The sequence below is a fragment of the Brassica rapa genome, chromosome A10, assembly GCF_000309985.2.
Source record: "Brassica rapa cultivar Chiifu-401-42 chromosome A10, CAAS_Brap_v3.01, whole genome shotgun sequence".
Classification (NCBI taxonomy): domain Eukaryota; kingdom Viridiplantae; phylum Streptophyta; class Magnoliopsida; order Brassicales; family Brassicaceae; genus Brassica; species Brassica rapa.
This window is the reverse complement of record NC_024804.2, coordinates 15,203,876-15,222,486: the sequence shown is the minus strand read 5'-3', so window position 1 is coordinate 15,222,486 and position 18,611 is coordinate 15,203,876. Positions and strand designations below refer to the sequence as shown.

The window sequence follows — 18,611 nt, the reverse complement described above, 5'->3', positions numbered from 1 at the left end:
TCAAAGATCCAATGAAATATGTGGGATTAATCGAGACTTATTAAGAATTTGAAGGCAATATATATTGTTACAAAGTCAAGGACAAAGGTCATTTTAAGAACACAAAACAAATAACATGACAGGATCTGTAAGAACAATCTTTCTTTCTCTCTCTCTTCGCTCTACCTGAGACGTGTAGTAAAGTTTCTTCTTCCAGAGACAAAACATTAACTTAGTACCAGCGGCTCATTGCAGTATCTTGCGCTGCAGCGACTTTCTGAGGTATATACTGAGGGTTTTGTTTCAATCTACTTGAACCTTCTGCAGAATCGCAGTCTTCATCTCCTCTGCTGCTTTTGCAAGGTTGAGAACTTCTCTTTGGGTACTGAGCCACACCAACCGGATTTCTAACCATCCTACGCTGCTGTTGTTCAAGAGCTTCAACTCCTGTGGCTGCACCGCAGTTGTTATAGCGTAATACTGACCCCACTACTTTCCCAGGCCTAGCTACCGCAGCACCTGCTTCATTTACAACATAGTAATGTTCAGAAACCACGTAACTATATAAACAAAGAGAGAGAGAGTGAGAGAGAGAGAGAGAGAGAGAGAGAGAGCGAGACCTTGGATTGTTTGAGGGACGTTAACAGGAATTCGCTGCGCATTCCTGTGCGGTCTCTCATCTCTGATGCTACACTTGGAGAGTCCATCAGTGACTTCCACTGAACTCTGTTGTCCCCCCGCTCCATTCTTGTTATCAGAGTACAAAACGCAAGCCCTGCAAAAAACATAAGAACAGATAACTACTCAATGTACTGTTTTCAAAGAATCATCAAATGTTAAACCATTACCTAGGTAATGATGCGTGCTGCTGCCTCTCCGGGGGAGTATGAGAAGTACCATTCTTGTAGTGTTCCTCTAGGTAAGCAAACTGTTTCTTGAAATGTTCCACCGCACTGCATAATTGAACAATGCCCATTATGAAGGACGAGTAAACAAGAGTATAGTTAGTTAATGAAGTAAGTAGGCCTAAGTACCTAGGGTACATAAAGTTGGTTGGCTCTGAACCATCTAAGTACTCTTTCAACATCTTTGGGTGGTACTCAAGAGACTCTCTATATATGAGCTCTCTCACGTCCTCTTTTGTGACCCTCCGCCTCTCGAACTCGAACTCCAGCTTTGTTACAGGTTGAGCAGAGGGCTCTCGTTCAACCTTAGCTAAACCCTTGAAGTACGGATCCGCAAGGGCCTATAAAACCACCAATTTAAAGTCGAATACAACCAAACTTACATCGTAAGGAGTGTAATGAACTAAAATGGATGAATCACCTCTTCAGCTGTAGGCCGGTCCTTGGGTTCAAAAGACAACATCTTTTCTAGAAGACGAAGAGCGAGAGGATCAGCGTGTGGAAACTTGTGTGTAAAAGGAATAGGTTTCTTTTTCCTCATGCTGCTTAAGTATCTTCTAGCTTTCTCGTTCCTCACCTGTCACATGAAAGCAATTCAGCAAAGAAAAGAAACAATGAAGCACTGTGGAAAGACACACTAACCCTTCCAATGGCTTCCGCAGATGGAGTTCCTAACATATCAGTCATCAGATCCAATTGATGAACCACATTTTTCCCAGGGAAAAGAGGTTTCCCTGTTAATAACTCTGCAAAGATGCACCCTATGCTCCATATATCTATCGCCGGTGTATACTGAACACAAGCAAAGAATTAAAAAGAAGAATCATTACCAAGAACTACTCTTCTCTATCAAAACATAGAGACATTTGAGGAAATAATGTATGCAAAATCATGATCACCTTTGAGAAAAATGATCCACACAGCTCTGGAGCTCGGTACCATCTAGTAGCTACATAGTCCTGCAGTCACAAAGCAATAGGATAAACGTTTGTTCATGCCATAAAAAGAGTAATCTTATACAACTCAGGTGTTGGATTACTACTCACAGTCCAGAAAATAGCAGTTGGTGTATCATTGAATGCAACTCTTGCAAGTCCAAAATCACAAATCTTGAGTTTACAATCAGCATTAGCCAATATGTTTTTCGGTTTTAGATCCCTATGAAAAACATTAGCTGAAAGGAAAAAAAAACAAAAACGAAGTTAAGAAAAGAACATTTAAAACTTATCACAACCTCTTAAAAATGTGGAAGCTTAACCTGTGTGTATATACTTGAGGCCACGGAGAAGCTGATAAAGGAAAAACTGATAATGCTCAGGAGTCAGATCATCATTAGCCTTAATAACCTGATGGAGATCAGACTCCATGAGCTCGAAAACAACGTAAATGTCTCTAAACTCTCTCCTCGAAGGCGGCAGCAAGATGTGCTTGATCTCAACGATGTCCGGATGGCGCAAGAGCCTGAGGAGCTTGATCTCACGGAGAATGCGAGTTGCATCAGAGACGTGCTCGAAGATGTCGTTGATCTTCTTGATTGCGACTTTCTCTCCCGTGTGCGTGTCGTAAGCTGAGCAGACGACTCCGTAGCTTCCTTTGCCGATGACTTCCTCGATTCTGTACCTGGAGCCTTCACCGTACTCCGTGAAGAAATCTAGTTCCACTGATGACTGCAAGAACCATGATAAGGGAGTGTTACAGATCCTATTCAGATCTCAAATCTCTAGTGTTATGTAAACTTGAGAAAGAAGAGAGAGAAAAGTTGGGACCTTTTTGCGTTGATCAGGCTGCATCTTCAGCTACAGAGCATCCACAATCACTTATGTCTGAAGAATCTTGCTTTCTTTAGACAAAGAGCTAACAACGCAATGTAGAAACAGAACGGAGATTCAGACAAATCAGAACACTTCCGGAGACCAAAGGATCTGGGTGGAAACCTAATTTTAAAAAAAAATCGAAGCTTTTGCAATGAAATCGATTGATTAGAAGAAGAAAACTAGATGGGTACTTTGAGAATCCTTTGAGATGAAGAAAGAGGAGATTCTATCTTCTTTGAACAATCTCTGCTTCTGGAAACAGAGTAAAAAAAAGGAGACAGCTTTTCAAAAGCCGAGAAGCTTTTTCGATTGTTATCTGAGCTGACAAGTTTCTTATTCGGATCTGAATCTCAATACGCGAGCGAGGAGCAGAGCGAAGAGTGGTGAAGAAGAGATCTAAATTCTCTATATTGAAGAACAGAGCAAAGTATTAAATATGATTTTGATTTTTTTGTTTTCCTTCTCTCTCTGACTCTCTGTTGTAATTGAAAAAAGCAGATAAGTGGAGTCTGATTATCCTAGTGGAAAAGGTCTTATTTGCCCTCGGGTTTATGGGTACTTGCGTTTTTGGAGGAATAAATTAGCTTTGGATGATGTCCAAACTCCGAAGGGCGAATAAAAGTTTAGATATTTTGTCTAAAAAACCATTTTTATCCCATGTGTTATGAGATTAATGATTCAACTATTTAATTTATTACAATAATATTCGTTAATTTAATAGTAGTTTATACTCCTATGAATTTCTAGTTAACGGAGTTGGCCGAAGAGAAAATGTATTTTAGAATATAAGAATTAATGAATGAAAACATCTAAATTTTCAAAAACACCAATTTATTTTAGACAAGTAAAATATGATGGATAAATAGAACAAATATAGCAGATCATTTAACTATTTATAGACAACTTTTGCGTCTTGTACATTACACTTAATAGAATTTGTACATGCAACAGCTACTACAAAATTCATTTTAAGCATGTATTTTCTATGTTTTTTTGCAGATTCTTGTTTTGAGTTTTTCTCTCATATTATTATTAAATACGTACATGTATATATAAGCCAAAAAAGTCTCACGCAGAAGTATATAGTGTCAAACAAATTTAAATGATAGAAAGTCTTAATTTAATTATCTGAATAACACGTAGAATTGAAATATACGTTTCACATTATAAAATGCTATCTTCATAAACAAACCCAAAAGAAACCAAGCGGAGAACGAGGGGTCACGGAGAACCGTGGAAATGCTTCATCAGTCCATGTGCATCACATGCCTTTCATTATGATGTTATCATAAAATACCAAAAAATTTGTTGAGTGATTATTATCATTCCTTTTCTTATGAACCTCTAATGATTATTTCTTTTCTGCAATAATAAAATGTAATCCATGGGTCGTTTATATATAGAGCTTATTATGCAAAGATTTAATGATTCACTGTTCGTAAGGACAAATCTTCAAATGCTGAAAGATTCAAATGAGTGTAGTTGATTTATTCATGATCAAACTGAGATAATCAGACTTGAACACACAGAAAAAGTCATTAATCAGTGCAGTTGTTTATTTATTCAGTTAACAATAGCTTCTTCTTTTTTGTCAACCAGTAATAGCTTACATTTTTTTCTTTTAAATGATAATATCAAATACTAAGAAAAATACCAAAGATCAAGAAAAAATTGCATGAAGAGAAAAAAACTTCCACACGCGATTTCGTTCGGACAGTAAAGAGCCAGCTCAGCTTAGGATGGACCCACAGACACACAAGCTGACCAAAGTTCAAACGCGTTATCTAACTCATCTTCCAGTGTAATCCACGCGCTACTTATTCTCTTGTTTTTACTGAGGCCCATACAATAACAAGCCCATTAAAAGCCTTAAAAGTGTAAAAACAATCGATCACACAACACCACTGAAGGCACGTGACCACTCAACATCACTTGTCCGCATCTCCTCTCTGACCAAAGCAACATCTTCCCATCTCCCCGCGTCTGCATAAACGTTTGAAAGCAAAACTTTACACCCTTCATGGTTTGGCTCAATTGCTGCCAGCTCAGCCGCCGCCAGCTCAGCCACCTCGACGTTCCGGTGAATCCGTGAAGCTGATAATAAGATTCCCCATATGATCACATCAGCCTTCACCGGCATCTTCTTGATCATATCTATTGCCTCCTCTAACCTTCCCGCTTTCCCCAACAAATCAACCATACATCCATAGTGCTTGATGTCTGGCTCAATCCCGTGAACTTCCTTCATGCTGTCGAAATACGTTTTACCTAACTCCACAAGCCCCGAGTGGCAGCATGCGCTCAAGACACCGACAAAAGTGATGCTGTTCGGTTTTATGGGGAGAGATTGGAGTTCGGAGTAGAGATCAAGCGCTAGTTTTGCATGGCCATGCGTTGCTGAACCGCAAATGATAGCGTTCCAGGGAGAGACTGTTGAGGAATATATGTTCTTTGTTTGGCGGAAAACGTTTAGAGCGGTTTCGATGCTTCCACATTTAGCGTACATGTCGATTACAGCAGCAGTGAGATTGTCGTTGGGAGGGATTGAGCTACGGTTTAGATACTCGTGCGCTCTGATCCCTTCTTCCAACGATCCTAGCGATGAAATTGCGGAGAAAACACTCACCATTGTGATTGCATCTAGTTTCACTTGGCTACTACTGATCATTTCGCGGAAGAGATGTAGAGCTAAGTTAGGAGAAAGACTCTGTGCGTAGCCTGATATCATTGCGTTCCATGAAAAGATATCTTTCTCTTGAGTCTGGTCAAACACTTCCCTTGCCTCCTCAACCATTCCGTTCTTCACAAACCCTGCAATCAACGCGTTTCTTGACGCAATGTGGTCCCTTACACTCGCTTCAAACTGTCGAAGAGCGAGTTTTATGTTACTAGAGACAGCGTAGAAATGTATGATCGTTGCTTGTATGAAATCATAACAATCGAAACCGGTCTTCACAATGGTGCAGTGAAGCTGCAAACCGTTGAAACCACCTGATGATCGAGCTGAAGCAGAGAGAAGGTCCACCATCATGACCTCACTAGGTTTCATTCCACGTCGCAGCATCTCCTTGTAGAAAACAAGAGCTTCCTCAAGCTGATTCTTTCGAAGACACCCGTCAATCATCGTACCCCACGACACAATATCTTTCTCACTAATCTGATCAAACAACTCCTTAGCCTGCTCCACAAGTCCGGCTTTAGAGTACCCGTTTAACATCACGTTCCACGTGACTAAATTTCTCTCAGGCATTCCATCGAACAACTTCCGAGCATCCTCCAAACACGAGCAGACACAGTACATATGCAGCAAATTCGTCGAAACAAAGACTCTACCGTCGAGATTCAACCTAATCGCTAAGCTATGCAACATCCTGCAATCCCAAACCCCACCCAAATGCGAACAAGCGGATACAACAGTAGCTAACGTCACTTCGTTTAGCACAACTCCATAACTTCTCATCTCTCTGAAAAGCTCCATCGCTTCACTCCACCGATCGTTTTGCGCGTACCCTTTAATCAAAGTAGTGAACGAGACGCAGCTTCTCTCAGGCATTACGTCGAACAGCTTCAGCGCGTCCCCGAGTCGACGAGATCGAACATACCCATCGATCATGATATTAAACGAAGCAGAGTCAATCTTCGCGTGGGACTGGAACACAGATTCAGCTTCGGACAAGACACGGCATTTAGCGTACATGTTGAGGACGCTGTTGCAGATGAACCCGTTGGAGTCGTAACCGGATTTCAAGACTCGGCAATGGATTTGTCGGCCGTAAGTGACGTCTTTGTTGGTGGCACATGATCCGAGAGCTGAGATGAGAGCTCGCTCAGTGTTGGGACTCTCCTCGCCGAAGTGGGTCGGAGTCGGAGCCGACGTGGATGGCTGTTGATGCGTTTGAGTGATGAAACATCTCGCCTGCTGAGGAGAAGAGACCCGACAGCGACGAGACCAGAGAAAGCGATTTGATTTGATCATAAGAGACCATCAGAGAGCAAAAATGTCAAATAAAGATTGAGTCTTTATAGTTTACACTTCTTTTGCATATGTAAGTACTTGCGGTTTGGTCGGAAAAAGAAAATAAAACTTTATTTTATGTATTTGATTTTTGATAACATTGAATTTTTCATAGTACATATAAGTTATACAAGTGTTCAAAGAAGGCATTTAAAGTTTTAGGGATTAACTCTATAGGAAATGGAAAATTTTCAATACTTTTATGTTTTCCTCATAATCCTAAATGAATGTGTAATCTGAGAGGAAGAACCTGCAAATTGTATATTTGCAACAACTTTTTAATGTGATAATCTGTAAGTATAGTTTGGAGATTTTCCAGGTCAGTGATTGTCTACACACCCCTTTACAGCTAACTTTGCCGGCAATCTGCAGAGAATAGAGCACATGAAACGATTAAGACAGATCAAAACAAACCAAATACGTGCAAACAAAAGTAAAATACAAAACATAAGATCCAAAATCATATATTAATCACAGTGAATAAAAATGGAATACTAAAGCTTTAAGCAAAGCACCAACAAATTATAATAAAAAGTATTTGTTACAATAAAAATCTGAATGATTCCTCTATGGTAAGGCTATAAGCTTGTGGAAACTTCTCAGAGAAAATACATGTTCATGGCAAATTGTGAAAAAAAACTCCTTCGCAGTTGACTCACACCTTACTCCATACTCTAAATCTGATCCTAAATTTAAACCTTTTTGGCATCTCTTCATCCAAATATTACTCAATACATGATGAACTTACGCAACTACTCAAAGAAAAGTTAAACCGGGAGTAATTTCGAATCACCAACTGGTATATGATGCACACATGTTACATGATAATGACCGCAGGTGCGTTAACTCATTTTCAACCAATATTACTGTATGGTGATGTATAGGCCACCAGACAAAACATTACATCAAACAACTATAACCATGTTCGACTGTTTCCCTTTCAATTCTCAAGTGGAAAATTCAATCTAAAAAAAAAATCTAAAGCACAAGGGTAAAAACCATAATCACTAAACTACTGATCTATCCATAAAATTCATCACTACAACTGGATCAAGCAGCATAAACCTACAAATTCACTAGTCAAGAGGCATGTTCACTAGAAACTATCAATCATCTTAGATTCGTAGCAAATGGGAATAAATAAAACGATATTTTTACTAGTAATTGGTCTTGAACTGATCAATAGCACCAAATAAACATACAAATTCACTAGTCACCAAGTTTCAAGCGATCAGTGTGGCCAAAATTTCAAACACAATGCAAGAACATAACACATTAAAATGGTAATGCAAGAACACAACACAAAGTCCAAACATAATGCAAGAACATAACACATTACAAAAGTACTAAGTTTTGACTTACTTTTTATGACGGCGGCTTCTCTTAGGCCCCCGCCCTTCAAGCTTAGCAACAGGGCAACCACACCTTGACCGGAAAAGCAAAACAGCTCGACCATTAACCGGAGCCATCTTCCTAAGCTCAGCTCTCAAACACTCGTAATCAGGATTACTCTCGCTCCCTCCTTTCCACGGCAACCGATCAATCTCCTTCCCCGATCCCGCCCTAACACTCTCCTCCGTCTGCAGCTGCAAATCAAACTCCATAGCCTTCTTCAGCCCTTTGCATTTAGGGTTACGGCACCTCCTCGACCTCGAGCCGCAGCACAGGTCGAGGAACGCGACCGAGGCAGCGAAGAAGACCGCGAACACGAACAAGAACGACGCCAGAGAGATTCCGTCGTGATCTTCATCGTCGGGATCGTGGTCGTGATCGGAGAAGAGGAGGATAAGAGGGAAAGGGAGAGAGGAGAGAGAGAGGGCGATCGATGGGAAATGAGAGGAGAGGAGGGACAAGGAGTGGATTAGGTAGGAGAAGTAGGAGGAGATGAGGAATGCGCCGGAGAAGAGGACGAGGATTAGGATTAGGAGGTCGAGAGTTGCTGACGGGGAATGCTTGCAGGGGTGGAGGGATGATGAGGAGGAGGAGGAAGGGGGCATGCTGGCGGAGACAAGGAGTAGGAGGAGGAAGACGGTGGACGGTTTGTTACGTCAATGCCTCCTTTACATATAAAGTAAGTCTCTGTGTATGTATAGATTTTCTCAATCAAATTAAATTTTGTACTATTAATAATACTAGGAAAATAATGCAAGTCACGAGAGAAGTTAGTTACTTATTTGATTTAAAGAAAAAACAAACATTTTGCAAGAAAAACTATTCTTTCTTTTTAAGACAAGAACTAGATTAAATTGGCCGACACTACTCTCGACCGAATTTTGACAAAACTCAAAAAGAATAAAGTGAACACATTAACACAGAAGAATTCGTTTTTCATATATATAGTGAACATGAATTGATAAAAGGAACAGATGTTAGATCCACACTGTTGGCTCAAATGAAATATAGGTTCATGTGAATGATAAGGTGGAGAGTTGGTCGTGGGCCATTGATAGTATGGCTAGTTTAAAAATCCCACGTGTTTTTTATTCGAAGCTGAAGAAAACTACTTGGTTAATATGGTGACTAGACCTCGGGCTTGGCCTTTCCTTAAGATATCAGCCAGGTTTGCTTTGTTAGAGATAATACTTAATCTCTTTTTGGAGGCTGGTGCTTGACTCTATAGATTGTAACCTTTGAACATTCTTAATTTCGGAGTGTTACAAGGGAGGATAGAAGATTAATCTTAAATTGCTTCATGTTATCCTTTTGGCTCAATGAACTGTTCATTTCGGAAAATAGTATTGCCACGTCTAGTAGCCTTGATTGTTTTTGATCCTTGCTATTTGTTTTTGGAACGAGTAGTGGCCTTGTTTTTTTTTTGTCCGCACCAAACTTATCTGCTTTGATACCACAAGTCGTGGTCTGAATCAAAAGCCAAGATAGATGATGGGAAATTAGATATGCTTATGATATCATCAAGTGGTCGACATCAAAAGCAATGGAAGCTTTAATACCATTGCTTTGCCACTGTCATTAGCTTTAAGTGTAACCATTGATTTGCATAACAGCTTTCTGCTTTCCCACTTCTCTTTCGTGCCGACCTCCTCAACTTCATTCTCGTTCACGATTGAACATTTCCAAAATTTAATAATGAACTGATATTTTCACTCAATATAGCTCGCTTGTTTAACTTGGGCCTAAAAATTCGACCCATTAATATAATCCGTTAGGCTTCCTTCGAGTCTTATTGAATTGCTACTCATGTTTAAGATGAAAACAAAATAATAGTAGAGTAGCTACACTTTGTTTTATGAGTAGCTCATCAACTGCACCAGCAGAAAGTATCAAATTATATTAATCTTGATGTCTTTCAGTTTAAGAAATGTTTTGTTTAATATAGTCTGAGTGTATAAAAAATACTATTGTTGGTTTTAGTTTTTTATATAAACTACTATTTATTCCTATATTACTAAATTTATCTTCGTATTCATTTACATTATACTTATATATATTAGTTTATAAAATACATGATCACGTGGATTTTTTGTTGCTCCTGATCAAGAGGATTGTATCTGAGATTTATGGAATAATAAAAAAAAAAGGTTAATTTAGTAAAAGGCTTTTTAACAATTTAAAGACCATACGATCTATTTATAATTAATAAAGTAGCTTAAAAAAATTGAATCCAAAACAAATAGTCTATCTAACTGTGTTCATAACCGGTCTTGGTGACCACCAGTTTTGTAATTTACATCACGAGTAAGGCAGTTAAAAGAAAAATATCACTTAGTCTTTTGGAAATCACTACATACTAAAGCATTTTCAATGTTATCATGGAGTTAGTATAACATCAAACTAATCCACTCCAAAATATGTATATCAACATATTTTCCAACTTTAATAACAGTGACTACTGCATGTTTAACGGCTAAGGTATAACTATATATTTAATAGATCGTTAATGCATCTCTAGATTGAATTGTTCTCAATATTCTCTGTCAAAAAAATTCTTGAAATGATTAAAAATTAAGATTCGTATTACTATTTTAGCTGTCCTAATTGGTAATATTTTATAAAAATTACCAGATAAGTGCATACTTCCACCAATACCAAATGAGAATAAAGATTTAGAAACTTCTCCAATGAACATAATTAATCATTGTCCATAACTTTGTCTTAAAATTTCAAAGGTGATGAGACTAAACCGACTAATGCATGTGTATTTCCATATAACACTTTTGTGTCAATTATTCTTCGATTATATAAATTATAGCTTTGATGACTGATATGAAAGTACATAGAAGTGGAACATACTTTAGTTGGCCTAAACAAAACTATGTTAGCCAAATCACACGGATTCACTTTGAGAAAACGAAAATAATTCAAGAATGCCCACTGATATTGAGTTGTTATTCTTTGACAACACGCACTGATGCAGAGCTGTAAGATAAATAAAGTAATAATTGAAATGGAAAACTATTATGTTATGAAGAACAGTTGTGGCTCGAATACATTTAACGTGAATATAGAGCTAATAATAGCGATATTCCAGAGTTTTAAGCAACTTGCCTAATGGGAATAGTTTTTGACATCCATCGCACATTTAGTCCAATAAATTTAAGATATTTATACTCTCCAACAAACGCAATTTAGTTATGAAAAATGACAAATATAATCTTTTTGTCTAATGTCTACTAGTAGAGCAATTATACGTTCACGCGTATTGGTAGACTCTATCTATTGAGTTCATTGCAAAAAAAAGTTATACTATGCCAATAAATTGTACATTTTCACCAAACCAAAACCGAGTTATTTTTAAAATGTTAAATTTATTTAAACAAAAAACCGTTTATATAATGTATGTAATTTTAAAGTGGAAAATCAGGATTCAAAATCCAGAAACAATTGCATCAATCCAACTAATCATTGCATCATCGTACTTGCTGCACCTTATTCAAGATTTTCAGTATTTTCACCGAGCCACCAGAACAAACACCAATGCAAACAAAAAAAAAAACGGTGAAACTCAGAATAGAAAGACAACAGTTAGAAAATTGGTTGTGACATCATGTGGTAAACCATTAAACACTTCTGGGCTAAAATAAACAATCTATCAAATATTCAAAAATAATAATATTTTGTAACATTAGAAAAGATAACTCGACATAAATATTCCAATACCCATATATATAATTTACACGACTACTAACTAATCCTTTTAAATAAGCCAAGAAAACATAAGGTATATGGAACTCTTCCTCAGTTTTCTTGTTTTGGAGAAGAAAGAGATGGAGAAGCGGTGCGTGGCGGTGGGTAGTGCATCAACTTAAACAAGTTTAAGAACCTTCTTCTTTTATATTAGAGCATGATTAATGAAAATTTTTAAGATATGATTTTTTAGTGCAATATAAGAAATTGTTTCTTAATTTTTAAATAAAAAAAATAAGAATTAGTTTTTAAATATCTTATTTAAGAATTAGTTTTTAGTTTTTTTAATTAAAAATTAAAAGACAGTTTCTTATATTCAGATAAGAACTTCATCGTAAAAATTTCATTAATCATGACTTTTAGTTTCTTCTAAATATGAAAATATAATGGTTTATCATGGACATAAACTGATGATGTACATTTATTTCTAATTTGTTAACAAATGACGCAATTGAAAATTCCTCTCGTCTTATCCAGCATATGATATGAAGTTCATCGGAACAAAGACACTTTAGTATATATGAGTAATAATCACTTCACAGCCGTTTGATTGAATTATTTAACCACATGATGTCACAACTATGGGACCCAATACATATCGGACGGCAATCCGCCGTCAAAAAGGTAGGGTCCATGTCCAACAAGACTCTTTGTTCTTTTGTCCGTTGGATCCTTATTCTTTTTTTGGGCAAAACCGCGTTGACCAGCGACCTCTTCTTTGTCTTAACTGACTATCCACCGTATAATCGTACAGTATTCCGCACCACATCCTAGCTAAGTACTAGTATACCGGAACAAAAGGAGAACCTGTCAACATCCGCCCCGCGCGTGCACTTCAGGTCCCTCAAAACTGATTCCGTTTAACCGTAACACACACACTTATGTAATAAAAGATCATCTTCTCCGACAAAGGCCGATATAACCACGTGGCATTGTCATAGCTCTAGACCTTTCCAACAATCTCGCCACGTGGCATTATAATAGTCCTTTTTCCCCACCATATCCATTGCTTCATTTCCTGTTTTATATTTTTTTTTTACCGCGAAATCGCTGCCACGGCGGCTGGAAGCGGCGGAACGGCGGAGATCTCCGGTAGTAGAATATCGGCCCCTTCCAAATGGTGATCGTCGCTATAATTAAGAAACCTGTTGACGGCGAGTGCGCTAGGTCGAGCCACCATGTTCTCCCAAGCCTCGTCGGCTTCTTCTCCTCGCCGGAGGAAAACCTCCGTCGCATCGATACGGTGCATGTTCCACTTCCACTGCTTGTAAAGCCTCTTAATCTTCTGATATTGCCGACATGCAAGCAAACAGTTGTTCTCCTTGATTTTCTTGATCGCCGTCTCAAGAAGCTTCCCCGTCACCTCCGCCGGATAATCACGCTTCTCCGCTCGGAGAAACTCGTCCAGCTCTGGAACTGCGATCGCACGGCGTATTCCAGAGGAGTAATCTGATGAAGAGGGATCGAAGATGCGGCGAACCTCGTCGACGAGTCCCATCTCGACCATCTTATCTACCCGGTCCGAGACAAACGAGTTCAAAACCGGTCTGTCAACATCAACCCACAAGAAGCAACATTTGTACCTTAACCGGAAGTCAACGCAATTGTTGACCAATGCCTCGATGTAAGAATTAGAACCGCCGGCTATGATCGGGACACGGTCTCTCTCTACGATTGACTTAACTGCTCTGAGTGCTTCACGCTGGTAATCCTCCGCCGTGAAATCCTCATGAGTGTTTTCCACGGTGCCGAGGAGGTGGTGAGGAACGCCAAGGCTTTCCTCTGGAGTGACTTTGTTGGTGACGATGTCTAGACCTTTATAGACTTGGATCTTGTCAGAGTTTACGATCTCGGCCGGAAAACGAGTTGCAAGGTCGATGGCAAGACGAGATTTGCCGGTTCCGGTGGCTCCCATGACGAAAACAACCTTGTCTTTGGGCCGGAAAAACGGAACGTCGACCATGTTTAAACCGGCGGATATCCCTTGGAAATTCAACATTGGTTGAATCATTTGTCTTAGATTCGTCATGCATGGCTTCATTCTTATAAAAACTTCACCCTGTTGGATTAATTATATAATTAATATTTTTTAAGACAGATCTAACTAAAAGCATAATAACATGCAATAGATTCGTTTGAGGTCAAAGAGTGAGAGACACCGTCTCCCCCGGTTAATACTACTCACCTTGAAGTGGCTTGTGTCCCGGAGCACTGTCTCTTCCCTGTCGATCTCTAATTTATTAAGAAATGGAAATAACGTAAGATTTCTTGAATATCAAAAAATGAAAATGTGAGGAGAAGGCAAGTTTCTAAGCTCAGGTGTGGTAGTAGAATATTCTCTCAAGTCTCAGTAGTGAAACTATCTTGTTGCTCTCAACGAGCGTATGTTGTAGAGGAAAGATCGGGAGCTTGGAATTTATAGCGCCTGGAGGTGGACATGATGTTCATTTTGTTTATAGTAGTATTTTACAGATACTTGTGCAGTGACACGTGTCGTTAAATGATAGATATATTATATCACATCTTCAGTAAGAATCATCAAGTGTGATTGGTTTTTTTGTCATTGGTTCTGTCACCAAATTAACACAGAAACAGGGAGAACAAAATTAGAGGTACGGAATTTTAGTGACATTATATTGCCTAGTGTTCTAAAAATCATAGTGCTTAAATATCGGAATTATTGGGGGTTCTTAGGATGAGGTTTTAACATGATTGTTGGGGGGGTTTTTAGCGGAATATAAGAACCCGTCTCTTAACTTTTAATTAAAAAAGCTAAGAATCGACTTTTAAATATCTCATTTAAGAGCCGGTTTTTAGTTTTTTAATTAAAAGTTAAGAGGCGGATTCTTATATTCTGCTAAGAACCCGACTCTAAGAACCTCTCAATAATCATGTTCATGCTCTTAGATGTCCGTTTAAACAACAAATCGATGATAAACGAAACCATTTTTTAAAACACAATATTAAAAAAAAAAAACATTTTAAGCGGTGCTTATACGCCTGTTTAGACACTAATCTAATATTCAAACCGCATGTTGATATTTTGTACATAGCTATTGCCTGATAAAATTGTTCAGCAACAAGGTAGATCCTTCGTCTTGTTAAGATAAGTATTTATTTTTACGGTTGTACCTCTTCATTTGAAACTTTTTTGGTAATTGTGTTTTTCTTAATCGGCTTTAACACAACACTGTTATCTCATAGTGTAATGTAATAGTATACTTTTTTGGAACGACTGTGTAATATAATAAACTGGTGTCTATAATTTCATTGGTTTTCGCCTAGCCTAACGAAGAGCTTCTTGCCGCACCTCTAAGTTTTTTCTTTTGTTATAAAAAGTTAAATTTGCACTTCTAAGTTTTGTTGATTGATCAAATTCATTGGTTCACTAGTTGGCTTAATTATGTAGTTTATGTACTGTATCATCAGAGTTATCAATGGGAGCAATTCAATCAAGAAACTTTTTGGTATTGCAGATATCCTCAATTTAGCCTTCGATCTCTCCTCTATCTCCTTTCTTTATGTTTCAAGCCCAGACAACTCAGCTGCAGATTTGCTTGCTAAGAGAGCTCTGTTCTCTTACTCCTCTGCAATTTAAATCTGGTTTTAGTTTTAATCAAGTAGCCGTTAAAAAAGTACTATATATTTACATTTTCTGTTGTAAGATTTAACATTCTGATTCTGAAATTAATCTAAATCTTTATATACCAGTAAAAGATCATAAACGGTATACCTTTTAGTCTTTTACAATTAAACAAAATATTTTACTTAAATAACAATGTTTTAATTAAAATATCAAATTTTGAGATGATATAATTAAATACAAGTTTAAAATATTGTAAATATTCATTCACGTAATTAATACACAAACTTTAGAAATAGATATTTACATTAATTATGTTCTATTCTTTTTCGAAGTTAATTTGCATTTTTTACAATAGATTCCTAATACATCCGGCAAGATTTGTAACATCCCGAGTTGTGATATGTGAAAAGGTTTAAGAGAATTGATTTGGCTACCTATGTCACCAAAGTTGACTTACCTTTTCCGGAGCACATCCTGAAAGAACTCCAGAGTTAAGCGTGCTTGAGCTGGAGTAGTAAAAGGATGGGTGACCTATCGGGAAGTGATTCGCGATAGCGTGCGAGTGAGGCCAAAGCACGGGGAAAGGTCGGGTGGTGATTGCAGGGTCAGTAAACAATGATTTCGAGCCTTTGGAAAAATTAACGGACCGACCGTCAGACGGGATGGGGCCCACGGGCCGAGAGAGCGGGCGTGGGTGGCCCATTAGCCGTGGGCGGCCCATTAGCCGTGGGCGGGGCGTTACAAGTGGTATCAGAGCTGGTTAGCCATCTCTGTTCTGACCCGAGAGGCGTCTTGAGACCTGTCGTGGGACGCAACGAGGACGTTGCGTTCTTTGAGAGAGGGTGAATTGTAACATCCCGAGTTGTGATATGTGAAAAGGCTTAAGAGAATTGATTTGGCTACCTATGTCACCAAAGTTGACTTACCTTTTCCGGAGCACATCCTGAAAGAACTCCAGAGTTAAGCGTGCTTGAGCTGGAGTAGTAGAAGGATGGGTGACCTATCGGGAAGTGATTCGCGATAGCGTGCGAGTGAGGCCAAAGCACGGGGAAAGGTCGGGTGGTGATTGCAGGGTCTGTAAACAATGATTTTGAGCCTTTGGAAAATTAACGGACCGACCGTCAGACGGGATGGAGCCCACGGGCCGAGAGAACGGGCGTGGGTGGTCCATTAGCCGTGGGCGGGTCGGGGCGTTACAGGAAGCTTATGGTTGGATTGAAAATTATATTTCAAAATACCATATAAAAATTGGTAACTTTCTCCTAAAAATATAACTGAAAATAGATATATAGACTCTTCTGCTTTTTATATTAGATTGTTCCATTATTAAAACTAACACGGTTAAATACTAGCGATCAATGGTAGAAACGCATCAAATGGTATTCATATTTTGTCCATATATAAGAAAGAGCTCTAACTCATGCTTGATCGACACTTATTTATCATTATAAATAATATAAAACTAATTTCAAAGTTAGTGGAATCAACTCAAATTATATTAGTGAATGGTTTTATTTATGGCTTTCGGTTTTAGCCTTTTGCTATTTGGCTTAATATTCCATAACACCATTTTGTTTTGTTAATTGCCACTATCTCTCTACTTAATTAAAAATGTTCAAAATATACATTTTATGGGCGTTTACTATTTAACAAATATACATGTTTGGGGAAGTAAAACATGTAAAACCTATGATGGAAAATCACATATATATAGCCTTTCAAATCTAGATCGTACAAGATTCTCTTGCAATTTAGTTCATATATTTCTAACTAAGGGAAACCGAATTAAAACCAAACCAACAATTGTATTGGATATCCAGAAAAGATCACTAACATTTAAAACCTAAAAAACTATTCAACATCTATCTTGATAAGAGAAATTAATCATATAAAATATATAACTTGCATGTGTGAGAGTCCTTATCATTAGACAAACATAGATTATATGATGAATTCAAGTTAGTGGTTGGACTAAAATTTGATTGGCCGTTTAGTGAATGGAATAAACTAAGATATCATATATTGGTTTAACCTTTAACGATAAAATTGATGATGTATAATGTCGTTCATTTAAAAAAAAATCGAATTCGAACAAAAAGATAATTACAAGCACGAGTGTTCTATAAACAATATGATCTGTTAAAAAAAACACAATATGTCCTAAAATTATATTGACCTTCATATGCCCTCGAAGACAACCAAAAACCTATATGTATGGTCACTTTGATATTTAGAAGGCTATTAATCGAGTTCTTGCTCTTTTTTAAACATTGTGTAACATATTAAATCATCATATAATTTATATATATATCTCTATCATATATAATGATCAACTACCAGCAACATATACGATATTGAGAAAATGAACATTTCCACGGATAAGTATTTCACGATGAAGCTCTCCCGAAAACACTTAGATCGACGGACAGTTATGTATATACGACATTTTCGATAGAAAAGCTCTCTCCGTAGCAGACGACTACAACAAACAGTTCTGCCTATAATACTCTAGAACCTCCGATAAGTTTCACACCCTATATAATCTGTAAGAAATTACATATTCAAGAGACTCGAACCCAGACATTGGTATAAAAAAATTTAAACATTAATCAATAAGATATGGTGATTCCACAATTAAGCTTATTTTTAAGAAGTCTCTTGCTACTAAATCTCACTAAAAAAAGTCTCTTACTATTAAAGTATCGAAATATAATAATAGTTTCTTGTGCCTCAGCTTACTCTTATTTCAATATAAAATGTTATTTATGAATCACAATTTTTTTAAAGATGAATTTCCGATATTTGAAGAAGTTATGAATAAAAACTTGGAGCTACATAGTCTTTGAAACACTCACATGGTCACCACACTGAAGAATATAGAAAAAAAAAATATTTGCTATTAAAATTAATAAGTAAAGTATAGGTGGTTGGTATGCAAATGGCACAGATGATTAGTTTGAACGCTGAACTAATTATAGTTGCTATTAAACTGGCTAATAAAGAATGAAATTTAAATCAAAATTATATAAAACTAAGTCAAAATTATAATTAACCAGTTCTATATATTATTTGCAAAAATTAGAACCTATTCCTATGATGATTCGTAAATAATTTTGTGCAAAGGAGAAAATTTAAAATATTAATTATATCAGTGTTCCGGTCCTATA

General features: G+C 37.5%; 3 protein-coding genes across 3 annotated transcripts; all 3 read right to left on the bottom strand.

Moving 5' to 3' along the window:
* Window positions 1-17: 17 nt before the first annotated feature.
* Window positions 18-3,151, bottom strand: LOC103845793 (mitogen-activated protein kinase 16). The gene is made up of 11 exons (XM_033282844.1): window positions 2,890-3,151; window positions 2,651-2,738; window positions 2,143-2,551; window positions 1,931-2,058; window positions 1,784-1,843; window positions 1,527-1,676; window positions 1,306-1,461; window positions 1,014-1,225; window positions 828-932; window positions 600-754; window positions 18-498 (listed from the first exon to the last, which is right to left on the bottom strand). The coding sequence occupies exons 2-11, from the start codon at window positions 2,672-2,674 to the stop codon at window positions 212-214; spliced, it is 1,686 nt and encodes a 561-aa protein (XP_033138735.1). The 5' UTR covers window positions 2,675-2,738; window positions 2,890-3,151; the 3' UTR covers window positions 18-211.
* Window positions 3,152-4,356: 1,205 nt separating this feature from the next.
* On the bottom strand, window positions 4,357-9,248 carry LOC103846204 (pentatricopeptide repeat-containing protein At5g19020, mitochondrial). Its single transcript, XM_033282920.1, has 3 exons — window positions 8,076-9,248; window positions 7,040-7,079; window positions 4,357-6,683 (listed from the first exon to the last, which is right to left on the bottom strand). Exons 1-3 carry the CDS (start codon window positions 8,708-8,710, stop codon window positions 4,590-4,592), a joined length of 2,769 nt encoding a protein of 922 aa, XP_033138811.1. The 5' UTR covers window positions 8,711-9,248; the 3' UTR covers window positions 4,357-4,589.
* Window positions 9,249-9,492: 244 nt separating this feature from the next.
* On the bottom strand, window positions 9,493-15,982 carry LOC103845790 (adenylate isopentenyltransferase 5, chloroplastic). Its single transcript, XM_009122677.2, has 2 exons — window positions 14,044-15,982; window positions 9,493-13,917 (listed from the first exon to the last, which is right to left on the bottom strand). The coding sequence occupies exon 2, from the start codon at window positions 13,897-13,899 to the stop codon at window positions 12,895-12,897; it is 1,005 nt and encodes a 334-aa protein (XP_009120925.1). The 5' UTR covers window positions 13,900-13,917; window positions 14,044-15,982; the 3' UTR covers window positions 9,493-12,894.
* Between the last annotated feature and the right edge of the window lie 2,629 nt (window positions 15,983-18,611).